Source organism: Dysidea avara, chromosome 3, assembly GCF_963678975.1.
Source record: "Dysidea avara chromosome 3, odDysAvar1.4, whole genome shotgun sequence".
NCBI lineage: Eukaryota > Metazoa > Porifera > Demospongiae > Dictyoceratida > Dysideidae > Dysidea > Dysidea avara.
Window position 1 is genome coordinate 45,189,765 of NC_089274.1, and position 21,386 is coordinate 45,211,150.

Consider the following 21,386-nt stretch of genomic DNA (forward strand, 5'->3'; position numbering starts at 1 on the left):
TACCAATTCATTCTATTTAAAGCCAACTACACGTTGGTCATGTCTTACCGGGATTCAAGTGGTGGCCGCGGCGGAGACTACAGGGATAGAGATAGGGGCCGTGGCGATCGAAGAGACAATTCTGGTGGCGGGAGATACGAAGGAAACCAGTCGGGTGGAAGGTTTGGTAGAAATGATAGAGGCGGAGGAAGAAGCCGTGGTTTTGGAGATAGACGGTAAAAATACAGTTATAAAGTCCGCTATCCGTTATTTTCTGTTTTGTATGTAGACCCGGTGGTAGGTTTGACGAACGGGGGAACCCTCCTATGAATAATTCCGCCTATGGTCCGCCTTTGCCACCCCGTGAGCGAAGGACTCGGTGGGATCCTACCCCTAAGCATGGAGGACCAATAGAAAAGAATTTTTACGTAATCCACCCGGATGTTGGTCAGCGGCAAGAGGTAAGTGTGGTTTATATGGTTAGTGGGCTTTATTTAGAATTTAGGCTGAAGTAACCAGATACAGAATAGCGCGTGAAATTTCTGTAAGGGGTTGTGGAGTACCTAACCCAGTAACAACATTTTTAGAGGCAGGCTTTCCAGGTATGTTTTGTATATTTGCGTCAATGTTTATTCCACATATTTGTACTGCAGATTACATCATGGGTATTTTGTTAAAGCAAGGTTTTGTAGAGCCAACTGCTATTCAAGCACAGGTGTGTAGTGTACCTACACACATGCACACACTATCCATGAAACTTGTGTTAAATTCATTCTTGTTAGGGGTGGCCTATGGCATTGTCTGGACGAGACTTTGTTGGGATAGCTCAAACTGGTTCAGGGAAAACACTAGGGGTAAGACTTTATTCATCTAGTACTTTTAACCATTTGCTTTTGTATATTTCAGTACATGCTCCCAGCCATCGTACACATTAAGCATCAACCACCAGTTTACCATGGTGACGGCCCCATTGTAAGTGCAATTTTGTACATCACAGTACAATTGTGATAGACTCATTGATCTGTTAAATTTTGTCTTTGCAGTGCTTAGTGTTAGCACCCACCCGAGAACTCGCTCAGCAAGTTCAGGTCAGAATGTGTGACTTTTCCAGCTTGCCATTATCTTGTTATTTCGTATTTCACAGGGCGTGGCTAATACATTTTGCAATCCTCTTGGTATCAGGTCCACCTGTATCTATGGGGGAGCCTCAAAGCACCCACAGCGGCGAGATCTGGAGCGAGGAGTAGAAATCTGCATTGCTACACCAGGAAGACTGATTGACTTTCTTGATGAAAAGAAGACCAACATGTTGCGTTGTACCTTCTTGGTAAGTGAGTGCATAGGTGTGTGTGTGTGTGTGTGTGGGTGAGAGAGAGAGAGAGTGAGTGAGAGTGCATGTTTATGTGTGGAGGTGTGTTCTGTTTATCTCCTAGGAGCATTATTCTATCAGTTATAAAATTCACTATTCTAGTGTACATTGTTCACTACAGGTACTTGATGAAGCTGATAGGATGCTTGATATGGGTTTTGAGCCACAGATTAGGAAGATAGTTGACATGATTAGAGTGAGTAGAATGTTTGTGATTGTGTGAATGTTTGTGATTGTGTGAATGTTTGTTAATGGTGTTCTGTGATCACATCATGTAGACGGACAGGCAGACACTCATGTGGAGTGCTACATGGCCTAAAGAAGTTTGTGGTATGTAACATGGTAATCACATGCGCACACACACAATTCTATATACACATGTGAAGTGTACTCATGCTAACATGGATTGTAACTATAGAATGTTCTGTGCTCCATGACTGTTGTGTATTACACATATGCTTCCTGCAGGACTAGCAGAAGACTTCCTGATTGACTACATACAAGTCAATGTTGGCTCACTACAGTTGAATGCTAACCATAACATACACCAGATTATTGAGGTGTGCCAGGACTATGACAAAGAGACCAGGTAAGCTATGGATTGGGGTGCTTGGTGGGAGTTCCTTGTAACCTAGCTCCTTGCAGACAGTGAAAAATGATTGAGGTGTTGTTTCTAAATGATAAAAATTCCTATTAATTTTGCCAAAGATGGCCAATTGTCATGTATCAATAACTTGATTGTTTCCAGTGTTTGCGAAGCATCCTGCAATCTTAGTTCAACCCCAACACATCAATATCAATGTAATGCACAAATTGAAAATTACCAGCTCAGAGCTCTACTTTTAACACTTTGTGTGGCTTTCGTAGTTAAAAAACAACACTACATTATGAATACTTACGAATGTGACAGTGTTTAGTAGGTCTGCATAGGCTCTGTAGGTTTAGCTGTGGTTTTCTTTACATTTTGTTTGCTGGCTAGAGATCGAGGAGGATGAGAGGTCTGGAATATAAACAAAAATAGTACTTCATAATAACAAAGCCAATTTCAAGTGCCATTGGTTGTGCAATCACACAGCAATAGTCATATGCTTGTGGCATGTGACAAATCTGTTTTGAAGCCCTAGAGAATGCTTCCCTGCAATCAACTTATGTTTATTCAATGGTTCAAGCTCCTCTTGTATGCCATATATATATACCACAAAGTGTTTACAGAACTATTCTGTACAGGTTGAAGGTGTTATTGGAGCGTATTATGCTAGAGAAGGAGAACAAGGTAGTGTTGGGGATATTAAGTACTGTTGTCATTGTCATTCCATGCAGACCTTGGTGTTCTGTGAAACCAAACGAAAAACTGATGAACTCACTAGAATACTGAGAAGAGAAGGGTGAGTATAGTGTGCATGCGTGTGTGCAACTGTGTGAAGCAGCATAGCCAAGTGGCTAGAGCATCGGCCTGGTAATTGAAAGGTCCTAGCAGTTACACCTATTTGGTGTTGTCATTTCCTTGAGTATAAAAAACTTTACTTGCATTACTCCGGTCTACCCAGCTGTTTAAATGGGGACCTGGTGGCCTGGTGCCAACTGGGGAAGCAGCCCACCCAGTAGTGTTGCACCAATAATCAGATTCAAAAACCATTTATCGGCTATGTTTTCTGTTTCTCTGTATCAGATCGGCAAAAAAAAAGCAGATACAGATAGATGTATTTGTTTAGAAAGACAAGCTCATGTGCACCAAATGATGTTTACAAATGCATTGACCTGTATTACAATGTTATTACTTCAATGTACTGTCAGCTGTTGTAGCAATACTGCCACTATAAGCAAGCTAAATTGGTCCTTCACAATCAAATTTATAGTAGACATTACTACAAAATAGACTTGCTGTGCTATATCAGATCAGCTACGTTTATTGACTTGAAAATGTTATTCAAAGTCGGTTCTCGGAATATTGGCAAAACCTCATATCGGTGCCACGCTACCACGCAGCTGTAACATCAATGGGTACCTGGTATTTAACTGGGGAAACAAATGCCAACTGTCCATGTCTCGCACAGCGGGTGAAGGTTCAGGTGGGACTTCGGGTGCCCACACCTTCACATGTGGGATATGGTACAGCCTGTGGGTTACTAGGAGGATTTGTGTGTGCTGACTCCTAGCCGCACATGTGTCCCAGTGCTGCTTCACTGGGTAGGCGTGACTGTGCTAACACAGCAGTTGAAGGCTCTGTGTGCATATGCGTGCATACATGTACTGTAGTGTGTATTTGTCTGTCTGTCTACATGTGACTTGTATGTTGCTTGTGTATGTGTAACGGAAGCTAACCTCCTATCATGTTTGTTGTATAGTTGGCCAGCTATTTGTATTCATGGTGACAAGGCTCAAGCAGAAAGAGATTGGGCTCTAAATGGTTTGTGTTTCAGTGTATCTGTGAGCCTCATTGTGACTATGTTTTGTGCTACATTCTAGAGTTCAGAAAAGGACAATCTCCAATTCTCCTTGCTACTGATGTGGCTTCCAGAGGTCTAGGTAAGCAGGTCTCCTTGTAGAACAGCAGTAGTGGTCCTAACAGATTTACCCTTAGCATTTATGCAATTTAGTGCAATGTAAATGCAATTCTCCTTAACCCTTAAATGTGCATGAAACTTTTGGGGAATGCGTGTTCACATATTCATGGCGACATTAGGTGGGGTAGCTCAACTCCTTTAGCCTAAAAGTACACATTAATTGAAATTCTATTCACTTGGCTACTTGGGGAAGGTTAAATAAACACTGTAACAGTGGAGACTTACTTGTTATGAAGTGAAAAACAACGGCAATCAGTGTTATCCATCAACCAAGCTTCTAGCCACGTGTTTAACTTTGATTGTGGGTTTAATCACGTGAGCTTTGTATGGACTAATGCGAAATTTAATGTTGAAGCAAATAAACTTTATTGGAAGTTGATTGGAGCAACTGCCATAAAGGATCATTTTATAAAGGTATGGCGTGTTTAAGTAATGAAAGTTGATTACACAGCGAGTTCTAGCATCATGCTTTAGCATGAAGGGGAAAGCCCTAGGTATCATTGTAACGCTTATTACAAGTAGAATGAAGTATATTGCGTAGCCATAGGAGGTATGCCTCGAAAGTTATAGCACTTTGTTTACAGCCATGCATATTTGCCTATATATAGGCTTATACACATTTAAGGGTTAAGGATACAATGTAATGGCTTGTATATGCAGGTATTTCTACACACTACAGTAATTTTAGGAGTTTCTCAATAGGGTATAGTAAATGTTAGTACTTGCAGCAGCTAATTAGCTTAACTTCAGTACATTAACAATCATTTATGTATGTGATAAAAGCTAAATTTTGCTGCTCTTTATTTTTTGTTTGCAGGCATGCCTCCTAAAATACCCTACCAACTGGCATGCCTTGTGAACTATGACCACCTTTCGCTGTACACTAGTAGCACTTTACTCTGAGACCTCCTCAGAAGTTTTGTAACAGGAAAACCTCCAATACAAAGCCATACCAAGACGACAGATCTGCTACGCCCACGATCAACTTTAGAACTCAACGCACAGCCGGAAGGAATTACAACTGTTTAACATTTTAAACAAACTTTGTTCTGTTGACGATCCAAGGGTATGTGGAACTTTCAACTTTCCGGCTGTTAAGAGAGATTAGTGGGTGTGGTAGAGTTGGAGGTGTGGCTCAAGATTGGAGGAGGGTGGAGGTCAGAAGCTACAGTGTGCAGCAGCTGCTTTAATATATAACACAACCAATCACGTAGGTGTGTGTGTGTGTGTGTGTGCTTGTGTGTGTACACGTGTGTAAGCTGATGAATTACGTACAGTTTTATTTAGCGAAATGTATGTATATATAATGTATTTAGAATAAGTTATTTGTTAGCAATTAAATCTTGTGATTGTCCCACCTTGTAGGTAATATAATTATGTATTTTTAAATTTATATAGTGGACTATGACTTAAGCTTTTTTGATCATCACATATCACTTGATCGTGTTTGATTGCAGTGTGTTACTCTTTCTGTAGATGTGAAGGACATCATGTATGTCATCAACTATGATTACCCTGCCCAGACTGAGGATTACGTGCATCGTATTGGTCGTACTGCTCGTGCCAGTACCAAGGGTACTGCCTACACCTTCTTCACCAATGACAACATGCGTAGCTCACGAGAGCTCATTGATGTTCTTAGAGAAGCCCAACAAGAGGTTCCTCCTGAGCTGTTTGAACTAGCTGAAATGTCTAAGATGTTTAGTAAAGGTGTGGTCGGGAAATTGTACATAGTGTGAATATGTTGAGATTATATTATCTTTCTGTTATTGTAGAAAGGAAACGTTTCCGACACAAGGATTCAGGTGGTGGCTATTTCAACCATAGGGATAACAAGAACGATCGTTTCAACAACAGTCGAGGAGGAGGGTATGGCACTGGTGGAGGAGGAAACAAAAGCTATGCTGGAGGCAGTGGAGGAGCTGGGGGCAACAGAGGCTTTGGTGGTGGTGGTGGCAAATTTGGTGGTGGGAACAGGGGTGGAAGCAACAGCGGCGGAGGGGGGAACTTTGGAAGAAAAGGTGGTGGATTTGGTCGGAACAACTATCACCCTCAAGATGCCCCAGCAGAAATGGTTGCTGCTGTGTTCAACACTCAAGGCCTTGGACCCAGCACCCAATCTACATCACAGTTTGCTAATTCATTCCAACAGCCAGGAGGAGGAATGCCACCACAGATGTTTATGCCCCCTCCACTGCCCTTATTACCAGGTGGTGGTGAGCAGCTTGGGGCAGCCATGATGGCATCACAAATGTTCTTCCCACCACAGCAACCAGGTGGAGACCAAGGGGTACCACCACCTCCCCCACCACCACCCAGTACATGAACTAAGAAGAAACTGATCAACAGTGATTACTCTTAATGCTATAATAATTATTTATTGTTGTATACTACTTTCATACATGGCAAAAGATGGTTCATTAAAATTTTACAATACTACAATTCAAGAATAATAAAATACAATAAGTGTGAAAGAGAGTTAATATTACCAGGCTAATCTTCCATATACATTGACTAGATATATACACAATAAAGAAGTTGCATTACCAATGATGCTACAAATCAATAGATCTAGCTCGGCTGAACTGGCCACGCACTCCACCCTTACTTATGGCTCGGACAGCAAAATGATAGGTTGTTCCTTGCACAAAATGTGTCAGAGTGCATGCCATGGGTAGCTGGAGAGCTCTCATTTTACCAACAGTTTCCCACTGCTCAGGTGATGGTGGAGATGCTCCTTCAAAGGCACTCAAGCAATATGACTCAACTTGGGATGCCAAGTGTATATCTATCTGTTGTAGGGTCCATTTAATTACTAATCCCTCTGCAGACATGTTGATCTTGACCACTGGTGTAGGAGGGATGGGTGCTGCTGGCAATGGTACAAATGGGCCCAAGTTGTTGATGGCTGGACAACTAGCTCTGAGGTCTGGCGCAGCACAAGATGAAACTGGTGTAACCCGACTCCAAGCAGGTAAGGCTGCATTGTAAGGAGGTGGGGCTTGGGTCACAGGTGCAACAACAGTGGTTACTACATTTTGATCAGCTGGAAAAGCACTAAGTACTGGTGTGGCTTCACTACTAGCTTGTTCTACAGATGTCGCAGCAATGGTGTGATTGGTTGAATGAGGAGGTGGGGTTACAGATGTTTTACTAACTGCATCAGTAGGAGGGGTTCCAGCAAGACTACCCGCAACTGTCACACTAATACTACTGGCATGAGGATTGGTGAGTTTAGTGATGACCACTTCATTCTTGGCATCATCACTAGCACACTCTGCTGTAGTCTCCATCGTATCAGCAGCCTGTAGGCTAGATGTGCTTGATGTTGAGAACACCTCAGTGACACTATCTTGTGTAGCTATATCTCCATCTGGTGTTGACATTTCAACAATAGTATCCATCTTGTCTTCTTGTGCCTCGGGAGGTGATGGGGTACTGTGATCTGACTCAGCTGGTGTTGTTGTAGCACAGACACGCTTTCCACCAACATTCAGAGGTGGTGATGGGACATTTTCTTCAGATGAATCTGGTAACTGCTTACTACCAAACGGCTTCAAGTGCTTTGTACTGATAGAAACTATGAGAGAAGTTGGTTTTTCTTCACTGACTGGTTTTTTGTCCAATAGTTCATCTACAGACATGGGTGGTAGTAGTTCGGGTGGTTTTGCGTCACTGCTGTCTTCTACTGAAGTGGTCTCGCCAGTCCCTGCATTCCCAAAAGCCAGTGTCTGTGGGATATACTTGCACATATCTGTTGCCAAGCTCTCCATCTTTCTCAGCACACCCAGCAGTGTTTGGGAGGTCCCAGGGATGGATAGATTTGTGCCATTCAGCTGCTTGATAATGTCAGGAAACAGATTAGGCAGTTTGCTGATCAGTGAGAACAATGCATCCTCATAACCAACCATGTCTAAGTTGGACAGTCTCTTCAAATCAATTGTTGCATCAGATATACTGTCAAGCTGAGGTACTATCTTTCCCATTAGCTGCAACAGGTCACCATCTGTCAGACCCTTCATAGCTTCCTTCATCAGTTCCACCTTGACACTGATGAACTTTTGTGCCTTCAGGAAAGTGTTAATCAAACTGAACAGGAATTTGTTCCTGATTTTCTTGGCATATCCATTTGTAGACTTGTTACCATTGTGTACTCCTTTTGTTAGTGAGGAAAGATATGACTTCTTTTTCTCTTTGTCTAGTTTATGGCTTTTCTTCTTCACTGACTCGTGTCCTTTAAAGGAGTGGTTTTTCTTGTGGTTAGATGGTCCAGGTGAACTTCCATCACAAGACAGAGCTCTTTTACGAGGCCGGCCCGGCTGATTGGTTACAGTAGACGATGTCTCAAACATAGGAATGTCTGCAAGTGACACCTTTCTTTTGGGCTGTTGAGACCCATGGGAAGGTGCAACTTCATGGTTTCTGGTTACTTCAACCTGTAAGCAAGACAGTGTGTTAATTCTTGTTAATATCACCATATGAAGAAGCATTAGACACCTACTACAGAAAACTAACCTCATTCTCAACCTTCACATTAGTACCTGAATCTGTTGAAGAGTCTGGCCTTGGAGGTGTACTATTCACAGCCTGATACAGTAGCATAAATGACTTTACATTGCCATCAAATAATGAGTTATTACCTCCTGAAGTTTCGTCATCTCCCCATGCACTTCAGATAGCAGTCGTTTCAGTTCAGCATTCTCTTCAAGAAGAGTTTTGTTCCGCTCATTTAGTTCTGCAATTTCTGCACACTGTGACTGAAGAAGTTTCAGCTTCTCCTGACATGCGGAGGCCATTTTTCGCATCTCCTAAGAGCAACAAACTACTTCTAAACTACATACTACAACATACATACCGCACAGCCAATTTTCATTAGTTAAATATCCCCCCACATAATGTAGTTACTTATCCTACAAACTTACAGACTTAAAGCTAATGATTTCTCGTCGTATTCTCAAGCACAACCTAGTGGTCACCATGATGCCAAAACTAATACTACACTTGTCAGCACAAATGTGTGATATATGTGAACCCACTTCAGGTGTAATAACAACGCCCACATTATATCAAAGGATGCTGCCATCATCAGGTATGCAATGATATCTAGCACCATTTTATAGTGGGTAAAGGTGCATTGAGATTCTACACAATTTAACATTTATCTTTTTCGCCATGTACTTTCACCTAAAAACTGCTATGTTACAAGATAATTATAAAGGGACAATGCAATGATTAAAGCCAATTTTAAGATTTGCTATGTTTTCACAGCTTGTGAAACAATTATGTGATTGGAACTTTATGTACATTTACAGTAAACATGAATGATGATAAGGTTTGATTAATATGCACAACATTGTGACAACAGGTGCTTGAACAGCCAATTCATCTCATGCTTTTTACACAGAGGTTAGATGTAGAAATTTCACCCACTACTTTGTTTTTATGTCATCAATTTTTTTAAATTGAAATAATACCAAGCTTTATTAGCCCCATTGTCACTTTAAATTGTCCCACTATCCTTAGCATCTCCAAGGACCCTCTAGTTCCACCCAGGTACAAGTACACCAGTTCCCTCCCCATTACAAGAACAGTCTACAAAAAATCTTCCAGCAAATGCTGTTTAAGAAGGGGGCAGCAGCACCAGCTGGTTGTTGAACAAGGCAAACACCCAAGTTAGTAAGTTACCCTTTGACAGCACAGCTTAAAGTACCGTAAGTCCTCTAAAAACTAAAAATTCGGCATATTTTTAAATCAATAATTTTCGTCTCGCCGAATCTCGGCTAGTAATCACCACTAATTTTAGTTGATCGACCACTCGTCACAGTATAATTTGTATCGTCAATATTAAGACTAGACAACTCTGATGTTCTCGTCACTATCAGCATCCATCGCAAAAATAGCAAACATGCCAAATTTTTTATTAGAGGAAATTATTTCACTGTTAGAATACGGGTGCCGAATAAATAGAGGGGCCGAATTTTTAGAGAACTTACGGTAATCACCTTCTAACTGGTGTACAATGCAGTTGTGACTGTCTCCCAGCAAGGCCAGCTGGTGGGATACACATTACACCACACTCAATTTGGATGCTTTGCTTTTGTTGGGAACATACCAATGTTGGGAACATACCAATGTTGGGAACATACCAATGTTGGGAACATACCAAGTCTTTTCTACACAATAACTATAAGTATTCTACAACAACAACATGGCTGTAATGTATTGCACTTCCAGTAGACCTCCTACTATTTCTCTATGACATTCCCAGCCAAAAAGGAGCACTCACTGGCTAAAGCACAGTTATAGAGAACTTGCATCGAGCCAATAACACTTAACAACTGTTGCTAATCAGCCATACTTGGGGGCAGGTTTCATTGGGACCGAATGAGACAAATGCTCTTAGTTTGTCACCATAAGGCTACAAACAAATATTGAAAATTAGGTTTGATGACTGTTGGCCATGGCTTTCCTAGTGACTAACCTAGAGAACATGTCCCATTGTCTGCTTAACCACTGATTGTACCTTTGCCCTCAAGCATGGCTGGCTAGCAACAGTTGTTAAGCATATCACGATGCACATTACATATGCAACCTCTGTTGGTTCTATGCTTCATTGCTCAAGTTTCAGTAGCTTTATTAACCCTTCAACCTGCAAAGAACTTTGGGGAATTGGATGTTTACAGCCGTTCTTCACTGAGGTTACCTATTACAAAGCAAGAACTAACCCTGATAATCGTTAATATTCAAGGATGAAAAATTTTGCGGAAAGCCAAAATCTATGAAATACATTCCTCAAAAATTGTACGTATGGGGTAAGTGGGATGATCTGGGATAGTGTAAACAGAGGGAGGAGACAATGGGAGAACAGTTGCAACAACAAGTCTAATACTTTTTCCTACACTTGTTTTAGAAAGACCATTTTCTGGGGGACAATACAGTCCGCAGCAAATTGTGCTACACAAGCTTCACTGCACACTAAACCATACCTCTTAGTAATCGCTACAAACTAAGGACCTTGACTATGTTGTTTTTGTAAATAAAACCACTAAACAATTACAAGACAACAAAAAACGGTAAATACATCTAAAATAAGTAGTCCACTACAAAGAAAGAGTTGCTACAATACAGCACAAGGTGAATTAGCCTCAAGGCACCCCCTGAGTGCTGTATATTTCATACACACAAACATAGGCAGTGCTTTAAGTGTTATATTGTACTTCCTTGGTCATCTTCCTCAGAACATTTTATCCCTGAACGCTTTCCAGAACAACTTCAATTTTTGGAGATCAGACTACCAGTAAGTGTTTCTATTTCTAGTCATAAAGAATTAGTTTGGCTCATGATCATTTGTGCTGTCTGAGTGGGGTTGTTTTGTGGCATTCCTTACAAAACTGTACTGCATAACTGACTGTACTGCATAATTGTACTGCATAATTGTACTGCATAATTGTACTGCATAACTGTACTGCATTTGCCCAATTATCCACATAACTGTACAACACAGCTCACATACCACTACAGTTATGTAGCTAATGGTACTCTATGGAAAATACAGCATGCAGCAGCAGCACCACCACCATGCAAATAATTGAAAATTTTCTTGGTACCCACCCACTGTGCTTCACCAAGTAAATGAACTGCAAATATTACATCAACACTTATCTCCCCTGACTGTGTGTAATGCTGTTAATACCAACTGAAAGCAAAAGATGTTTAACAACGTTGCGCATGCGCTGCCATAACCATATGACATGTGAATATGCAGCCAAGCATTGTGCCAGGTGTTAAGGAGTTTAGCAGCTTGAAAAACATTATACTATACGGGCCCTGGGATGCAAATGGCATGCATGGATATACAATCTATCTTTTAGAATATTAATACGTGTTAATGTTGAATTAGTTCATGAGATCATGATAACACATGCCCCACTTTAGGTATACTTATTCCCAAGCACAAGCAACAATACATATACAACAACCAACTACAAATAAGGTAAAATATTGTACTTTGCGCATGTGAGGATCATCAAAGTGATGATGCACATTGTGTATATGTTGAAGCATAGCCACGAGTGCTATATGAAAAATAAAGTATGAGGCGCGCGGCCGAGCACTTTATTTTTCATATAGCACGAGCAAGGCTATGCTTTAAATGATTTATGGAACTTTCTAGTTGTGTAGCTTCACTATGCACTAGAACTCGTAATTAACACGCGTTGCACGAATTATTAGCAGCCTGAACGCACACAAACTAGTTTAACAAAGTAACTCACGCGTATTTCACCATAGTTTGGCATGGTAGACATTCATCGCGTATTTTGGCAGGTTGCTCGCAACCCACAATTGATTTTAATCACTCTTTGTGGTGCAATAAAGTACTCTTTGTGGTCGATGAAGCTGTTGGCCGGCTGAGAGTGTACTTTATGAAATTTAAAGTACACCTTTTCCTTTGATCTCGCCCACGCAAAGTTCTATAAATTGTCCATACAGTACTAATTAGCAGCATAACTGTACTGTATTGCTCCTATAGAACAGTTATGCAGCTAATTGGGCTAATACAACACACTTGGACAATACAGTACAGTTATGTGGAGAAAATATTTAAGGAATGTTATGAAAACAACACACTGTAAATCGCTATAACCAGCCAAACTATTCCTACCAGTTCGTTCTACAACTAGAAATAGATTATATAAACACTTACTGATATCCTGATCACCGAAAATTGCAGCGGTTTGAGTACTAGAGAAAATCGCTCCGAGCCAGACGACCAGGAAGTACAATGTAACACTTAAAGCACCGCTTATGCTTGTGTGTACGAAAAATACAGCACTCAGGGGTAGGGCTGAGCGATACTGCTATTTTAGTATCATGATCGATACTAAAGCCACTATTCACGATACTGAATAGTTCACGATACTGAATAGTTCACGATACTGAATAGTTCACGATACTGAATAGTTCACGATACTTACACATAAGTCAATCTACATAGTGTATAGCTCAGCATTCCTGCAGGAAGTCTTTAAAGGTAGTACCAAACTAGCCATTATCATCCTTGTTTACAGTAACAGTTATTGTAACACATGCTTTGAGGATATGTTATGGTGTTCACACCTTTCTACAGGGATAACCAAGTGGGTAGGCTTTATCACTTACAAGGATTCTTAGCCATGAGGGTTAGACGCAGTTTAACCCAGGTTAACTGGCCGATCATAGCCCGGTTCTTTAAAGTGTCACGGAGATAGAGGACGGAAATGGTGGTAGGCTATCCGGCATCACGTGTATGGAACAATAAGCATACACGAGCAGAAGTGCGAACTAGTTTTCTCCCACCTCTCCTCTCCCAGGGCTATGTCTGAATTCCAGTGTATTGTGCTTAGGCAATACACTGTGACTGGTGTTGGGTACAGTGGGCACTGACGCCCACGTGTCTCACCCAAGCCTACTGAGGTCACGTGAGCCGTTGGGGAGGCCGTGGGCGTGCAGTAACGAGCAATCCCTTACCCAGCATGGGGGGCAAACCTAGGTAGGTAGTGGGTGTTGTCGTAATGCGCAATCGTAGCCAGTTACAAGTACTGCATAACAAATGGATTTTTAATGACAGTAAATGTATAGGAATGGTATCACGATAGTTAATAACAAAATATTGCAATATCGATACTCTCAAAATATCGCGATATATCGTTAAAACGATAATATCGCTCAGCCCTACTCGGGGGGTGTTTCAAGGCAAATACAGCACTCAGCTTCACCTCGTGCTGTATTAGCCTCTCAACATGCCCCCTCGTGCTGTATTTTCCGTACACACGTGTTGCGGTGCTTTAGCTATAACTTATACAGTAATCTATTGTAAGGACTCCTTTGTTGACAACTTAAAACACTTGTAGCTAGCAAGGTGGGATAGTGTAAGTGACAATGTACCAACACAATCCTACTACAAACAGTCACACCTTTATAAACAAAAAACAGGTATAGGATCAGAAGCTTTTTGTTAAATTTTTACACACCTTTCAAGTATCTTTAAGGAATGACATGAAGGTGCCCACAAAGATATCCCTTACTTCCTAATATCAAGAGTTCATAATATATATAAATATTTATATTATGAACTTGTGGTAATTACCATGACATGGGTTCCATTCACATATAGCATGTTAGTTGAGCTGAATCCTCAAAAACATTTAATAACTCATGGATGGAATTACAAACAATCTTGAAATTTGGCTCATTTGTAGTACTGCTTGACCCGCTAAAAATGTTTCAAAATCTTTTTTGTTCAAACGTTTGACATAACATTTACGGCCAATCAAAATTTTCACAATACATTTCCTATGGGGAAGCCATATAAGTACAGCGTCCATTGCAGCCCTTTCCCGAACTTGTAATGGAGCCAAACAGTACGTGTCTGTTGCTGACACCTTTGCTGTTATCAATAATCATCTGGTTGGCTGAAATGTTAACTCTGTTGAGAAAAAATCCACTTTTAATTTTTAGCTGTTTTTCAGGATTCAGCTCAACGTGAACATACTATAGCTTTATCCATTTTCTCCACACAGCACTGTCATTACACGTTGTTCATTATTTATATCAGCTGACATGCCTTTCTTCACTAAACATGGCCACCCTACTACTCGTGGCCAGACCACTTTTTCTTGGCACGGCACCTATTATAAGCGCCTCCTCAAAAAACTATCTGGTCCAAAATCAATGTCAACTCATTTTCACACGCTGAGCTAGAGCTCGGGGTGTTTAATTAACTTTTGTCATAAAATGTATACTTCCTTTTAAATTTCAAGCCACATATGCAATGGAAATTCCATGATCAATTGCTGGTAGCAGTGATGACAGACACTGAGGCTATTTTTCTACAGTTGGAAAAGAACACTGGATTAATTCCTTGTGAATACGAAAAGACTAGGGATAAACTGAGCAAGGAATCAATCAGCGTCCATTTCAACCGTAGAAAAACAGCCTCAGTGTCTCTCATCACCACTACCGGTAATTGTTCATGGCACTTCCAGTGTGTACGTGGCTTGAAATTTAAAAGGAAGAATACGATTTATGACAACACCTCGAGTCTCAGGGTGTGAAGACAAGTTGACATATTGATTCTGGACCAGACCCTTTTTCAAGCAGGCACTTATAATTCTAATCCGTAAGCACTGTGCTGAGAAAAAGCAGTCTGGCCATGCAAGACCACTCCTCTTGTTTCCCAGATCATGAGCACTTTTGACAAGGACAACCTCCCTACTAATGTAAGTGTGACGTACCATGCATATACTACTAGTTTTCACAGTTTATATTGTGTGTGTTCAGTCTTGTGAATGGCCTGGCAAGAAATGCCTACGAAGCGGTCTGAATCCATGAAGGAACGATTGTAAATGCTTAGAGCTGGAGTTGATTTGACTGCTAGCGACAATGTTAGGCACATGTTCAATCGATATCATGTTCAACTAATGACATCATTAATTATACAAAAAAAAACGGGCAAACTCAGAAGTTCTACATCATATACACACCCTTCTAAAGGGGTATATGAGAGTAGGATACCCTCCTCAGTATATATATTATGATTATTATTATGATTAAAGTACTTGGTAAAGGCAGAGCCTGTATACCAGAAGGCCTTATACAGGCCTAAGATATTTATATTAACTGCACTAAGTATGTTTGAAAAATAGGAGAAAGAAGAAAAAATCCATGACTGGACCTGGGCAGCCTCAAACCTGCAGCCATCCATTATCAACTCTTGAGTGTACCAAGGAGATTAACATTTCTAAACATTCTAAACATTGTGAGCATATGGTCTGATGCAATCAACATTATCAAGATTCCATTCACTTTAGGTTGCACAGTTGGAGGCCAGTCCCTTTCTCAGTGTTGAAGGAAATACAGACATTCTAGGGCACTTTGTAAGGCTTTTGATGCTCAGTGTAGCACAATAGTGGTACAAATGAACACAAATACTGCCTGCTAATTGTGTACTGACTTCAGTTCACTTGGTGAGGTGGATCATGAACACATTTAACTGTACATGGCATAGAAAAGCCTTTGTTATGGTGCAGAGGAGGGTGGACACGCGCACGTGAGCACATGCATTTGTATTAAAAGTATAACTAAGCCTTCAGCGAAGTTCAAATAAGTACCATTCGAAAGTGTGCTGGATGTTTAGTATATTTTGCCGGTCTGCCCCACTCTTCCCGGCATGTAAATCGCTCTTGAATTTATAGAGGATCACATGTGCAGTAAGTTTGTCGGTGGAATCGATGCGTTGCACTCTAGAGACATCTTATAAGCTTGTATTCGAGCCCAAAAATTGTCGAAGAAGGTATTATGTGCCTCCTATGCTCGCTCCCATGGAATTAAAGAAAGGAAAGCGGACGCCGCTAGCGTGTCCTCATGGAGAATCAAGCAGGAAATAAGACACCTTCGTACTCATTTTCTTCTGTTTGTCACAAGAAGCACAAGATAAATTAGTGTGGCTCTTGCTAAACAGTTTTAATCACTTCATTTTAGTCTTGGTATTAGAAATATTCAATTAACGGTAATAGTTTTTAGTAGTGCTTATATCAGTGTGTCCACCCTCCTCTGGGTTATGGTGGATCATCAAAATACAGTTCACAAAAGAAACCAGACAATTAACACCAATCAACAGTCACTGTAATCTGGGGTTTCTGTCAAAACCATGGAAACTCACCTACTGTTATCAAGACTTCAGGTGATCAAGAGAAGCCAAACATTTTTTAAAAGTATTTGCACTTGGCTGGCTTTATCATAAGGTGATGGAGATGAGTTGCACAGCTCTTAAGCAGTTGCATACCTACAGTCTGTCACACTTAATATTTTAGCTCAGGCAGAAGGGAACATCAATAATTTTGTACTGCTAAACCATTTTACTATAACCTGCTAGCATTCCCACTCAAATTCACCTATCACTCTAAATACTTACTTTTTTTTGAGATATTAAAGCAAACAGGTTTGAATTTTAGTCGCTATAACTAGAACATGAAAAAGGAAGCACTATATGCCCACTAGGGTCTGCCAGATAACAGGAAGGACTGCACACCAGGCTAACTGGCACCAGTGTAATGCATTAACTAGTACCACAAATTACAAATGAAGAAAGCCAATAATTTGTAGTTTAGAATAATACTGTACCTCTACATTAAACACTTGACTTTTATTAGATGAGACACAATGGGCACTACCCACTCACCACAGAGAGGCCCATAAAATGCTATCATGAATTAACACCTGACATGTGCTCACAGGCTAATTACACTAACCACGGTAGAGCCAATACTGACCACACAAAAATATTTTGGGTTTTTGGCCACCATATGGACTGCCTTCCTAACCAGTAATTGCATTATTGAGAACATAGGGCAGACCAGTGTACCACAATAATGATACAATTACAGGTAGTTACTTGTGGTATGCTATCAACTAGGACACAAACAACCAACAGAACAACTGTAGGGAAACACTATTTACCCACACGCACACACCACACACACACACACACACTAGAAACTGGTAGGACAATCTGAATAGGTTGAATACTTAAAAGTCAGGTTGCTTATTGATGGGGTACATATACTTGACCTCTGAAAAAAGGACATCAGGGAGGACACTACACTGATAAGCCACACGATTACACTGGTCACATGGTACGAACAATAATAAACATCACACTAACCTCATCTACTACATCACACTGTAGTCCTACTGAAGACAAGGTGATGTATTGACAGCCAGCCTCTGTTGCTACACTGGCACATGAAGGAGACGCCTGGCAACCATTGTCTGAGAACCTATAAATGAAGAGGAGATGCTAGCCCTCTGGGTAGTCATTATTGCCACAAATTAAACTGAAACCATTACAGTTACCTCAATTAAATACAGTGTAATTACTATAATAACTACATAATTATTAGGTGATAAACTATACCAATTATATATACACCACCTAAAATCACTTACTGCTGTTTGTCAAGTACAAGAAAGAGCTAACACTTGACACACTACTACCACATACAAAAGTTGCTAACCTCTTCTGACAATATACACTTGATGTTGATGCATCTGTCTCAATATCAGAACAATCTGAAGGGTCCAGTATTAACGTAAATGGAGTGGAGTCTCTTACTGAATCTGATGACTGATCAACACCAGTATCAGGTTCCACTGTAAGTTCCTCTGTACCACTTATAGGTACAGGACTTGGTAATGCTATACTATCAATATGAGTGTCTTTGTCTCCACTAAGTGGTAATTTGTGGTTGGTCTTGATTGGAGAAGTTACTTGCTTATTTAAAACATTATTGTCATCAATAGAATTGGTTTTCTTATCAGACATATTTATAAGAGGGGGTGGAGATTTGGATGGACAGTTATGAGGGAATACCTTGGGTACAGTTAGCCCATTGCTGGTAGATGTATGAGTATCTTTGTTTGGAGGTTTCGTTGGTACAGACTGTAACTGCTTTTCTGATTCTTTGTGCTTTTCAATAGGGCGTACAGGTCTTGAAGAGATGCCCTTGTTTGTGATAGCCTTGAGTTTAGGTATTCTGGGTATCATGCCCATAGTAACTGTTATTAAATGGAGTAAGAAACACGACTACAGTAAACATGAACAAAATTCTGTCTCACCATTTTTGGCAGCTGCTGTGTTTCTAACTGCTCTTGACCTAAAAGTGAAAGACAGAGACAAATAATAACATGCATTCCAACATGACTAAAAGCACTTACATGTCTTTTGCTGCTATGGCTGCATCTTGCCCTAAAGTGTAACACCAAAACAATTTAAAGTACTTAATATTCTAATGGACAACCAGTACTTACTTGGTGACCATACCTGCAGTTTGGAGACAGTTCTAGCACTTAGTTCGAACTGCGAACTAGTGTGCAACAGTTTTCGGAGTCCTTTTCCGTCATCTCGAAATTCTAGCTTCGCGAGGTTGCTGTAGAACACGCGTAAAATGCAACAGTCATCATAAATCGGTGTGCCGTGTAGTTTCTTCACAACGTCTCCAGCCTTAACACAGTCGGGGTACTCGACGAGGCAATGCAAGATACCCTTATGCCGGAAGGAAACCAGACAAACTATGCGTCCATACTTTGCGAAAGCTTGGCGCAAAATATCATGTGTAACCTCCGTTGTTTCTTTGTCCACGTGGGCACATAAAACTGCACCAATGGAGTTATCATCCTTCAAATATCCGGGGTTGAACTCTCCCATTTTCTCCTTTCTAGTTGGCGATATTTCCCGCGGCCTTGACGTAGAAATGACAGCCAATTCCTGCAGGCTAGTCGGATATGCTCTAACAGAGTATCCACTTACAGTGGGCGGCGAGTGTCTAAATTCATTTAGTATTTTCAGTGCTGAGAACTCGCCATCCATTTCAACCAGCAGTCGGCCGTACTTTGTGTCGAGTGCGTACTGCCTAACATTTCCATATCCCCTGCACGCGTCCAGCAGCTCCTCAACCTTTTTGCTTAGTAAAGAAGGAGGTAGCTTGAGTGCTATCACCTTAGAGGGCTTGCGGGATACAGAAGACATTAATAACAACAGTACAAAATACTTGCAAACGCTAGTTGAAAATAATTAACATTTTAATATAACAAATCAATTATAAAATTACATAACTAGTACCCTTTGAACTGAAGGTGACTATTATCTATGGGTCGTTGAAAGCCACACTAATGCTGCCGCAAAGCATTAATCAAAGGTTAGCTTAATTAATGAGGTATCATCATTTCGTCCGAAGAGTTTTAGCGCCTCTCCAATTTTAAGCGCTTCTTGGCGGTTGGCACCAGGACCAGGTTGTAGATGGTTCTGCATAATCTTAAAGGCTCAGTGTTGTAAAAGGTGAGTTCTACGAACACAATGTCTAGTTACGCCTCTTACACAATCGTTAATTTACCTCTAGAATTTCAGTGAAATGGCTACTGAGACACGCCACAGTGTATACCAAAGCCCACTAACTGGGCGATACGCCAGCAAAGATATGACGTACAATTTTTCCGAGCAAAAGAAGTTTAGCACGTGGAGGTACTTGTGGCTGCTACTGGCAGAAGTTCAAAAGGTAACGCGGAGAAATGTATAGAGTAATACGTACGATAAAACCACAGGAACTAGGGCTTAACATTACCGAGGAACAATTACAAGAAATGCGAGGAAACTTGAACAACATAGATTACCAGTTGGCGGCAGAAGAGGAACGGAAACGTCGGCATGACGTCATGGCGCACGTACACACCTTCTGCGCTCTCTGTCCAAACGCTTCTGCAATAATTCATCTGGGAGCTACTTCTTGCTATGTTACTGACAATGCTGTGAGGAACAAATAAGCCTTGTAGTAAATTACATGCATGGCTTTCTTCCTTGTAGGATTTGATTGTAATGAGAGATGGACTGGATATCTTGAAACTTAAGGTAATTGTGTGCAGTGAGAGGCTCTCCTGTTATCTGAGATGGTCCATACGAGTAGAGAGCAACTACTAATATCTTGGGAAGATAGCGTTTACAAGTTGTTTATATGCTTAAAAGTTGCATTTTGGGTTTTTGTGTTATTTAGGTGGCTCGGTGCATAAAGAGACTATCTGAGTTTGCCGACCAGTACAAAGCATTGCCTACCTTAGGCTTCACACATTTTCAGTAAGAGTGTTATTAAAATGTATTTTGTGTAGCTTTGCATTATAATAACATTGTATTTCTTTGCAAACATTACTACTGATGTTGGTTGCTAGGCACATTATAGAAGTGTCTATAGCATTTGGTGACGTGCATAATTGATAATGTATTAACATGTACCTTGTAATTTTATCCACTCAAACCCCTATTGAGTGGGTGTCAGTACAATAATTGTTTTGTCATGTTTATGTGCTCTGTTAATACTGTTTTGAGGATATCATGTTGCTAGATGAATTTTTTGACTTAACTACATAATCCTGCAGGCCAGCACAATTGACGACAGTTGGTAAAAGAGCTTGTCTATGGATAAACGACTTATTGATTGATTTGCAAAACCTGACCAGAGTCCGAGATGATTTGCGTTTCCGTGGTGTCAAAGGGGCCACTGGGACCCAAGCTAGTTTTTTTGCACTTTTTAATGGAGATCATGATAAGGTAGTGTATGACTACATCAAGTTTATGTAGTTGTTCATAATGTTTTAGGTAGAAGAACTGGATAAAAGAGTGACAGAAAAGGCTGGCTTTACCAAGTGTGTATATATGTCAGTATGAATGCATCCATGTGTGAGGCATCCCTCTAAAGGAATGTTGCATCAACACCTAGAGATGTGCTTTACTTCTGTGTAAATTAAGAGCCAAGTCACGCTATATATAATTCTTGTAAATGTGATAGACTGCAGTTTGCCACTACCAGCACACAAAGTTCGAGTATTGTTGGTGTTTTGGACATCAGTGAACATTATTATTTCCCTGAACAGCATTATAGTAGCTTTGG

General features: G+C 40.7%; 3 protein-coding genes across 4 annotated transcripts in view; 2 read left to right on the top strand and 1 right to left on the bottom strand.

The window, feature by feature from the left end:
• LOC136251241 (uncharacterized) lies at window positions 1-6,354 on the top strand. The gene is made up of 17 exons (XM_066043660.1): window positions 1-215; window positions 269-440; window positions 485-581; window positions 633-694; window positions 762-833; window positions 886-951; window positions 1,023-1,067; window positions 1,124-1,306; window positions 1,470-1,544; window positions 1,627-1,678; window positions 1,817-1,937; window positions 2,576-2,621; window positions 2,669-2,733; window positions 3,694-3,755; window positions 3,815-3,874; window positions 5,389-5,622; window positions 5,688-6,354. Exons 1-17 carry the CDS (start codon window positions 40-42, stop codon window positions 6,236-6,238), a joined length of 2,139 nt encoding a protein of 712 aa, XP_065899732.1. The 5' UTR covers window positions 1-39; the 3' UTR covers window positions 6,239-6,354.
• Window positions 5,633-20,172, bottom strand: LOC136251239 (uncharacterized). 2 transcript variants are annotated; one of them, XM_066043659.1, is made up of 9 exons: window positions 19,571-20,171; window positions 18,760-19,456; window positions 18,667-18,697; window positions 18,568-18,605; window positions 17,967-18,507; window positions 17,615-17,729; window positions 8,553-8,720; window positions 8,428-8,499; window positions 5,633-8,348 (listed from the first exon to the last, which is right to left on the bottom strand). In XM_066043659.1, exons 2-9 carry the CDS (start codon window positions 19,316-19,318, stop codon window positions 6,468-6,470), a joined length of 3,405 nt encoding a protein of 1,134 aa, XP_065899731.1. In that variant the 5' UTR covers window positions 19,319-19,456; window positions 19,571-20,171; the 3' UTR covers window positions 5,633-6,467. The 2 variants fall into 2 exon arrangements, with proteins under 2 accessions (XP_065899731.1, XP_065899730.1); XM_066043658.1 differs by having other exon boundaries at window positions 18,760-20,172.
• Window positions 19,627-21,386, top strand: part of LOC136251242 (adenylosuccinate lyase-like) — a 9,917-nt gene continuing 8,157 nt past the window's right edge. The window contains exons 1-7 of the mRNA XM_066043661.1: window positions 19,627-19,786; window positions 19,848-20,003; window positions 20,050-20,253; window positions 20,309-20,353; window positions 20,496-20,575; window positions 20,875-21,046; window positions 21,095-21,141. Coding sequence (XP_065899733.1) covers window positions 19,860-20,003; window positions 20,050-20,253; window positions 20,309-20,353; window positions 20,496-20,575; window positions 20,875-21,046; window positions 21,095-21,141 — 692 coding nt within the window. The 5' untranslated portion in view covers window positions 19,627-19,786; window positions 19,848-19,859. The remainder of the gene's footprint in view (window positions 19,787-19,847; window positions 20,004-20,049; window positions 20,254-20,308; window positions 20,354-20,495; window positions 20,576-20,874; window positions 21,047-21,094; window positions 21,142-21,386) is intronic.